The sequence below is a fragment of the Bos mutus genome, chromosome 15 (genome assembly GCF_027580195.1).
Source record: "Bos mutus isolate GX-2022 chromosome 15, NWIPB_WYAK_1.1, whole genome shotgun sequence".
NCBI classification, from domain to species: domain Eukaryota; kingdom Metazoa; phylum Chordata; class Mammalia; order Artiodactyla; family Bovidae; genus Bos; species Bos mutus.
Window position 1 is genome coordinate 1,128,077 of NC_091631.1, and position 9,514 is coordinate 1,137,590.

Consider the following 9,514-nt stretch of genomic DNA (forward strand, 5'->3'; position numbering starts at 1 on the left):
TGGGGGGTCGTTGGTGCCAAGCGCTAAAAGGAGAGCGCAAGAGGATGGAAGAGTGGAGAGATGGGGCTCTGTACTGTAGACAGGCCGCGGAAGGCCTGGGCGAGAAGGTGACAATGAAGCAGACACATGGACACTAAGACGACGCCACGCGGAGGGCTGGGCGGAGCATCCCAAGCAGGATGAAGAAGGTGACCTCTGCCCGCGACGAGAATGGATGGGGAGTTCTCAGGACCGTGACAGGTTAATGTCGCTGGAATGGAGTGACCACACTGCCTTGAAGGGCTTTACTCACATTGCCGCGGAAAGCCTTCGCAGAGTCTGTAAGGAAAAGCTTGGCAGAGTTTTTAAGGAAAAGGACAAAACTATTTTTAAAGTCACTTTGCTGGGTAGGGGCTGGGGAGGAATAAATTAGGAATTTGGGAATAACATGCACACTACTGTATAAAATAGATAAAAAAAAAAAAGCCTACCATATAGCATAGGGAACTACGTTCAATATCTTGTAATAATCCATAAGGGGATAGAATGTGAAAAAGACGTTAAGTACATATGTGGATGTGTATGTATGCATGTGTCACTGCTTCAGTTTTCCTGTGCTGCAGAAACAACACTAAGTCCCTACCATTCAACAACGGCCACAAAGCCCAAGGTGTGGCCCTAGCACCCCGCCTCAGCGTGTGACTGTCTGGGGACAGCACCTTTGACAAGGGGTGGAGGGGTAGTCAGGGAGTTTGAGGTGGACATGTACAAGCTGCTGTATTTAAAATAATAACCAACAGGGACCTACTGTTTGGCACAGGGGACTCTGCTCAATGTTCTGGGCCAGCCTGGATGGGAGGGCAGTCTGGGGAGGCTGGACCCATGGCTGTGTGTGGCTGAGCCCCTTCACATTCACCTAAAACTCACATCATTAATCAGCTACACGCCAATACAGAATAGAGAGTTCAAAAGAACAAAAAAAGATGAATTTGAAATGAAGTCATAAGTAAATAAATGAAGTCATTAGGGTGAGTTCTAATCCCGTATGAGCAGCGTCTTTACAGGCAGCAGTGATGGGAGCACAGGCACAGGGAGCCTGCCTGTGAAGACCCCAGAAGACGGCCATCTCCACGGTGAGCCGTCGGGAGAAACCAGCGCTGCTCACACCTGGACTTCAGACGTCCAGGTGCCAGAACTGTGAGGAAACACACTTTGATTGTTTAAGCCACCCTGTCTGTGGTACTTTGTTAGGACAGTCCTGGCAAACTAGCAAGTGTCAAACATCTTATCATTGACTTTTTTTTAATTTTTAAAAATCCACAGGATAGTAGAAGAATATATATCCAGCTGTTAACAATGGTCATGTCTAGAAGGTGTGGTTAAGGAGAATTTCCTTTTCTATATTTGCATTTCTGAACCCTTGTATCTTTTATAATGAATAGATTTTGGTTTGTATTTAAAGGAAGGAAAGGGAGAGAGCATGGACATGATTTGTCCAACACTGTAGTGAGTGAGTGGCAGAAAAAGAAAACCTGAATCACAGTCATTTCCCAATGTTTCTCCATCTAACAGAGAAGCAGACACCTTGTATGGAACTTCCAAAAATGCTCCTTAAAAGAAAGGAAATACTTATTTGTCCTCCTTTCTTTCCTCTTCTTGCTGCCTAGAATGCAAATACAATGATTGGAGCTCCAGCAGCCATCTTGGGGCAAAAAATAATCTCAACGACAGTAACAGTGCACAGTGGAGCAGAGAGAAGGAGGCTTTGAGAAGACTTCAGTGAACTACCAAACCAATCCTGAGCTGCCTACCTCTGAATTTCTTTTGTTATTATTTTTTAAATGTCTTTAGGTGTGAGAATAAACTCTTCTGTGTTTAAACCAACATAAGTTGGGCTTCTGTCCCCAGTGACTCAGCGGTAAATATCCATCTCCAATGTGGGAGGTGCAGGAGACTCAGGTTCAATACCTGGGTTGGGAAGATCCCCTGGAGGAGGAAATGCAACCCACTCCAGTATCCTTGCCCGGAGAATCCCATGGACAGAGCAGCCTGGCGCACTGCAGCCCACGGGGTCGCAAAGAGTTGGACACGACTGAAGTGCCTGCACTTGTACTTGCAAATAAACCTAATCTGAATCATTACAAAGGATTTTTTTTTCAGCCATTCAACATGAGAGTTCATTAAGTGCTATTGGGGAAAAACATTTTTTGAATGATCTTTTACAAAAAATTATTACAAATTTGAAGGAGTTCTTTACACACAGCCTCCGTTTTCTCTGAAGTACAGTGCATGATTAGCTGGTATGCAACAGAAGGCTCTGTATAGCCTGAAGAGGTTGGTTAAAATCTTAGTATATGCCCCTGGGAGAAAGGGGAACAGAGGCAGGCTCATGATACTTTTTAAAGATAAAAGTATCACAGTAGTTCTGTTACATTTAAACCAAACACCAGTTTGTTGTGTTTATGAAGCCAGATTTAATTCTTTGAATAGTTTCTGTCCTTAAGAGAAGAAAAGATTCCCAGGCACCAGTTATATGAAGCCTGCCAAGGCTGAAGACCTTTTCGTATCTACGTTGGAATGCTGGCTTTGCTTTTATAAGATATTTTGCTTGTTTGATTCTCGGTTTTTAAAATTGTAGGTGGGGCGGTACAACAACTGGCACAGTGACAAAGAATAAAGGAAATTGCATTTGTAGATGTGCTTAGCATGCAGTAAGAGTCGACGCTCGCTCGCTCTACTCGTCTGTTTGCACTTCATATGAAGCCCCAGTATTTGCAGGTTTGTCATACCCCCAGGAAGGTGTGTGTGGGTCCCACTCGGGTGAGTCACGTGCTGTAAAGATAGACTTGTGGTAATGAATACGTAAGGCCCCTACGTAGGAACCTTTAAGTTGTGAACTTTCAAAGACATGAATGTGCCCAGGGGAGGGATGGAGAGAGACAGGAGGAAGAAGAAGTGAAGAACCCAGCAGATTCAGGACAGGAAATGGCCAGGGGATTGCCTTTGTTTGAGCCACAGTGTTAGTTTCTCGGGCCCTCGGGCCCAGGATCCAAACGCAGAACGGTGCACAAGGGCTGCCACAGGCATGCAGAATGTAATCCAGCACTGCCGCGTCACCTAAGACGGGGAAGAGAGACCCCCACAGCCCTGGATCGCTCTTCTCAAGAGGGTAGGTATGAAATTGAATCCAGCGAGGAACCAGGACCCATGCCGTCAAGGTCAGGCATGAACATGCTTGCAGCTCGCCCCTCGTCTCCTACTGCTGCCCACCCTTCAGCTCTGCCGTCTCCACCCTCATCTTCCTCCTCCGTCAGTGACTCTTCCCGCCTGTTCGCTTGATGCCAGCCCCTGCGTGCCAGCTGTTGTTTACTGTACTACTGTACTGGAGGAGGAAATGGCAACCCCCTCCAGTACTCTAGCCTGGAAAATCCCATGGATGGAGGAGCCTGGTAGGCGACAGTCCGTGAGGTCGAAAAGAGTGGGACATGACTGAATAACTTCACACTCACTGTACTTCTAAGGTACTGTACTGCACTGCAAGATTAAAAATGTTTATTTTTGTCTTTGTTTTTTATGAATTATTTGTGTGAAAAGTATTATAAACCGACTACAGCACAGTATGACAGCAGATTGTATTAGTTGAGTACCTAGACTAACCGTGTTGTACTTACAAATTGGATTTACAAATGTGCTCTCAGAACAGAACTCACTTGTACGTAGGGGAATTTACTGTAGTGTTGATCAGTCAATAGTGCCCCCTGCTAAGAAGTTAGGGATGTGAATTTCCCCAGCTAATATGCAGCTCCCCTTTTAAAAATTTACAATCAATCCCTGTGTGATTGTCTGTAAAATACACAGAGAATGTGGTCTTTGCTCTCTGGTCGCACCCAGTTCCCTTGTAAACCACAAGCAGAGAGTTGAGTGACCTCCCCCGAAGCCCCGCTGGGGAATCTGTCCTCACTTCTGCACTTTCCTAGTTTCAGTAAATTTCATCATCCTGCTGCGCAAACGTGAATGCGAGATGAAGACCAAAGGGCTGGGAGGCAGTTCTGGCTCCTTCCACGTGCCCCGCATGCTATGACTGTTCTGCGGAATAAGCACCCAGCTGTTTTGTCTCAAGATTGCACATCTGCAACAGACCAACCCAAGTTCAGATTTCCCCAGAGCTGAGGCTTCTGTTGTAAGTGCCTCTTGGTTCAACTTCTCCCTCTGATCCTGTTTCCTTCACCCCCTCACAGGTGTTGTCCCTGGGAGCATGCCTCAATTAACTTACGAGGCGAACCTGACTTAAACAAACTAGAATTTCTGCTTCATTTGGTTGGGGGACACAATGTTGTCCTTTGAAATCACGAATTACTTTTTTTCCAGTAAGAATTTTTTGTTTTGATTATAAAAAAGGTAAAACTGGGAAACCCAATACCTGGACTGATCACACTGATAAAATCTGCATATGAAACTATTATTTGGCAACAGTTGGGAGAGCAAGCCAGTGACAATGTGGAGAATGATGGAAAAAAAAAAGCATGAAAGTTACCCAAGTATGTTTAAAGCTAAATCCACACAAAAACATGCACAGTAATGTTTATAGGAGCTTTACTCACAATAGAAAAACTTGGAAACAACCAAGTTGTTCTTCAGTAGGTGAAAAGATCAACTGTGGCCCATCCAGGCAATGGACTATTAGTCAGTGCTGAAAAGAGATCATCTATCAAGCCATGATGGGCTTCCCTGGTGGCTCAGTTAGTAAAGAATCTGCCTGCAATGCAGGAGACCCAGGTTTGATCCCTGGGTCAGGAAGATTCCCTGGAGAAGGAAATGGCAACCCACTCCAGCATTCTAGCCTGGGAAATCCCATGGACAGAGGAACCTGGCAGGCTACAGTCCATGGGGTCACAAGAGGTCAACACAACTTAGGGACTAAACCACCATCAAGCCTTGAGTAAAACTCTGCAGGATCCATAAGACAGGAAAAGTTCTGTTTTCACTCCAATCCCAGATAAAGGCAATGCCAAAGAATGTTGCAACTACCATACAATTGTGCTCATTTCACGTGCTAGTAAGGTTATGTTTAAAATCCTTCATGCTAAGCTTCATCAGTACTTGAATCAAGAGCTTCCAGATATACAAGCTGGGTTTAGAAAAGGCAAAGGAAAATAGAGATCAAATTGCAACATTCATTGGATCATGGAAAAAGCAGGGGAATTCCTGAAAAACATCTGCTTCATTTACTATGCTAAAGCCTTTGACTGTGTGAACTGCAACAAACTGGAAAATTCTTAAAGAGATGGGACTACCAGACCACTTTACTTGTATCCTGAAAAGCCTGTACTCGGGTCAAGAAGAAACAAAACCAGACATGAAACAACTGACCGGCTCAAAACTTGGAAAGGATCATGGAAGGCTGTGTGTTGTCACCCTGCTTATTTAACTTCTATGCAAAGTATATCATGCAAAATGCCCGGCTGGATGAATCCCAAGGTGGAATCAAGACTGCTGGGAGAAATACCAATAACCAAAGATATGCAGATGATACCACTCTAATGGCAGAAAGTGAAGAGGAACTAAAGAGCCTCTTGATGAAGGTGAAAGAGAGTGGAAAAGCTGACTTAAAGCTCAACATTTAAAAAACTAAGGTCATGGCATCTGGTCCCATCACTTTACGGCACATAGAAGGGGGGAAAATGGAAGCAGTGGCAGATTTTTTTTTCTTGGCTCCAAAATCACTGTGGACGGTGACTGCAGCCATGAATATGAAGACGCTTGCTCCTTGGAAGGAAAGCTATGACAAACCCAGGCAGCATATTACAAAGCAGAGACATCACTTTGCTGACAGTCTGTCTAGTCAAAGCTATGGTTTTTCCAGTACTCATGTACGGATGTGAGAGGTGGTCCATAAAGAAGGCTGAAGAATTGATGCTTTCTAACTGTGGTGCTGAAGAACACTCTTGAGAGTCTAACTGTGGTGCTGAAGAACACTCTTGGGAGTCTCTTGGACTGCAAGAAGAAGGTTAGGACCAGTTAATCCTAAACCAGTCGAATCAGTCAAACCAGTTGATTTCCAAGGAAATCAACCTTGAATATTCACTGGAAGGACTAATGCTGAAGCAGAAGCTCTAATACTTTGGCCACCTGATGCAAAGAGCTGACTCATTGGAAAAGACCCTGATGACGGGAAAGACTGAGGGCAAAAGGAAAAGGGGGTGGCAGAGGATGAGATGGTTAGATAGCATCACCAACTCAACGGACATGAATTTGAGCAAACTCTTGGAGATAGTGGAGGACAGAGGAGTCTGGCTTGCTGCAGGCCATAGGGTTGCAGCAAAGAGTCGGACACGACTTAGCAACTAAGAAACAGCAACAAAGCATCAAGCCATGAAAAGACATGGAAGAACCGTAAATGGATGTAACTAAGTGAAAAAGGCCAATCTGAAAAGGCTGCATATTATGTGACTCCAACTATATGACGTTCTGAGAAAAGGCAAAACCGCGGAGACAGTAGGAAGATCACTGGTCACCAGGGCTCCAGCAGGAAGGAGGGAGGGATGAACACGCACAGAGGATTTTGAGAGCAGGGAAACTGTTCTGTATGAAGAGGCAGGTTTGTTTGACTCGGCCGCACCCCAGGGCACGTGGGCTCTTAGTTCCCCCGCCCAGGCTACAGCCTGTGCCCCTTGCCTTCAAAGCATGGAGTGTTACCCACTGGGTCGCCAACAAAGTCCCAAAACTATGGTGTATGAAACTATAATGGTGTATACATGTCGGTACATACTTGTAAGACTCACGGAATGTACAGTATCAAGAGTGAAGTCTAGGGATTTCCCGGGTGGTCCAGTGGTTAAGTCTCAGGGCTCTCACTCCCAGGGAGCCAAGATCCTACAAACAATGCAGTGAGGCAAAAAAAAAAATTTAAAAACGGGGTCACTGTCCTAACCCCGGGGCTTCCTAGGCAGTGCTAGTGGTAAAGAACCCGCCCGCCAAAGTAGGAGACAAGAGACACGGGTTCCATCCCTGGGTGGCGAAGATCTCCTAGAGGAGGGCGCGGCAACTCGCTCCAGTACTCTAGATTGGAGAATCCGGTGGACAGAGGGGCCTTGTGTGTCACAGTCCATCCGGTTGCAGAGCGTCGCACACGACTGAAGTGACACAGCACGCACGCTGCGCACCTTTAGTTGCTTCCCTTTGCTCCTGAAATGAAGCCCACGCTCCTCAGGAGGCCCTGCAGGCCTTTCGCACCTGCCTTCTCCACCTCTAACCCCTGTGCCTCAGGTACTGCCTCTCTTTTCTTTCTTCACAGAAGAAAGACTATCCCCATCCTTTCATTTCTAAGTCCTCTCCAGCCCCCAGGTGCTTCAAGAGAGTTTATCCCTGTTTGGGACAGGTTGCACCTGCTGTTCTTTCCCAGCGCCCTGGTGGTCCTCCAGGTTACTTCAGGTATATTGTTACCGTCCATATTTTCTCTGTGCAAGTGTGTGCTTGTGCACGCAGTCACGGCCGACTCTTTGCGACCCCATGGACTGTAGCCCGCCAGGCTGCTCTGTCTGGGCAATTTTCCAGGCCAGGAGTACTGGAGCGGCTTGCCATTTCCTCCTCTGGGGGTCTTCTTGACCCAGGATGTAGCCCGCATCTCTTGCATCTCCTGCATTGGCAGGCAGATTCTTGACCACGGCACGACTTGGGAAGCCCATGCAGATACTGCATATACTATATATATTCATTTGTATGCTTCTGGTTTAATACCAGAGCGTATCCATACATTCATTACTCTGCCCCCAACACTTGACGAAAGCCTGGGGATTATACGGGAGATGCCCAATTCATATTTGTGAAATGATGAACCTGCTGGGCTTGAGACGGAGCAGGACTCTATTGCCTCCCCTCCAGCATGCCTTTCGCCTGTGGAAAACCTTAGTCAAAGAATATGTTTAATCAGAGAAGTGAAAGATGTGAAAACAAAGGGAAACAGTCAAAGGAGACTAAAGAATAACAATGTCATTGAGCAAAGTCAAGGACTTTAGTTCTTTCTCAAGGGCTACAGATAATATTCAAAGCCATATCCTGTGAGCTGTCTTATCGATACTGAAACACCAGTTGGAAACTGAAACACCAAGTTAACTACACGATGATCAGATTGTACCCAGGACGTGAGCAGCCACAGCTCCGAAAACTGGCCTCAAAAAGTGTAGGAACAAACGGAACGGAACGGACGATTAACTGTACCTAAAACAACAAAGATGATGCTGCTCAGACCACCGATGAGCAATCTGAAGAGGACTGTTCGAGCTGACTGTGCTGTTTCTGCATGTAGCACGCCCGGCCCCCTGCTCTGTCTATAACAGCTCTCACTCCCTGCTTGTAGGGGCGGAGGCTGGAGAATCAGCCTCTGGACAGATGTCCACCGCCCTCCCTGCACCCCTGGTCACTGGCATCTGAAATAAAGCAAACTTCCCTTTCCACCAACCTGGCCTATTTATTGGCTTTTGTTCGGCAAGCAGCCAAACCGCTCACCCACTCGGTAACAGGCTCTGGGCTGTCATGAGGAAACCAGAGATGAAAGAGATGCAGGTCACACACTGGGGGAACTCACCCCGAGGAGGGGTGGCATGGTAGGAACACAGCTACAAAGCAAGACAGTGAGCATGACAAGGAATCCCGAGTCCCGAGGAAGCGGTGGTCTTCTGGGCAGACTCTGTGGAGGGAGGGAAAGGAGAGCGCAAAGGTGGTGCAGACACAGGGATCAGCTTGGAGCATGGAGTGCATCAAGGCAAGAGAGGTGGAGAGGCTAGAAAGGAAGGGACACCAGCTGGTCAAAGGCGTCTCTTGGCAGGCAAAGAAGTGTGGGTGGTGCTCTGGAAGCGTTGGTGGGCAACAACATTAACTCAACTCAGCCTTTTAAAACCTTTAAGGAAATGTTTTCAGATACACAACAGAAGTAGGAATAGTAGTACAATACACACCTGTGTACTTCTCACCAACATTCAACAATTAACTTTGTGTGCGTGTGCCAAGTTCCTGCAGTCGTGTCCAACTCTTTGCGACCCTGTGAACTGTAGCCCGCCAGGCTCCTCTGCGCCTGGGATTTCCCAGGCAAGCATACTGCAATGGGTTGCCGTGCTCTCCTCTGGGGGATTGAACCCACTTCTCCTGGGGCTCCTGCATTGCAGGTGGATTCTTTTCTGCTGATCCATTGGGGAAGCCCAACCTGTGTCTACTTGCCTTTATAAAGGAAACCAACCCTGAATATTCATTGGAAGGACTGATGCTGAAGCTGAAACTCCCAATACTTTGGCCACCTGATGCAAAGAAGAAAAGATCCTGGTGCTGGGAAAGATTGAAAGCCAAAGGAGAAGGAGGTGGCAGAGGATGAGATGGTTAGATAGCATTACTGACTCACTGGACGTGAATCTAGGCAAATTCTGGGAGATAGCGGAGGACTGAGGAGCCTGGTGTGCTGCAGTCCATGGGGTCTCAAAGAGTCGGGCACGACTTAATGACTGAACAATAACAACAGTCTGCTTTTATATATAGGTATATAGAT

The 9,514-nt window shown here is 46.7% G+C and overlaps 1 protein-coding gene across 2 annotated transcripts in view; it reads left to right on the forward strand.

Annotated features, from left to right (window-relative positions):
* The window catches only part of PATL1 (PAT1 homolog 1, processing body mRNA decay factor), a 36,125-nt gene extending 32,608 nt beyond the window's left edge, over nucleotides 1-3,517 (forward strand). For both annotated transcript variants that reach the window (XM_070383267.1, XM_070383268.1), the window contains one exon: nucleotides 1,647-3,517. In XM_070383267.1, coding sequence (XP_070239368.1) covers nucleotides 1,647-1,662 — 16 coding nt within the window. In that variant the 3' untranslated portion in view covers nucleotides 1,663-3,517. The remainder of the gene's footprint in view (nucleotides 1-1,646) is intronic.
* The last annotated feature ends 5,997 nt before the right edge of the window (nucleotides 3,518-9,514 follow it).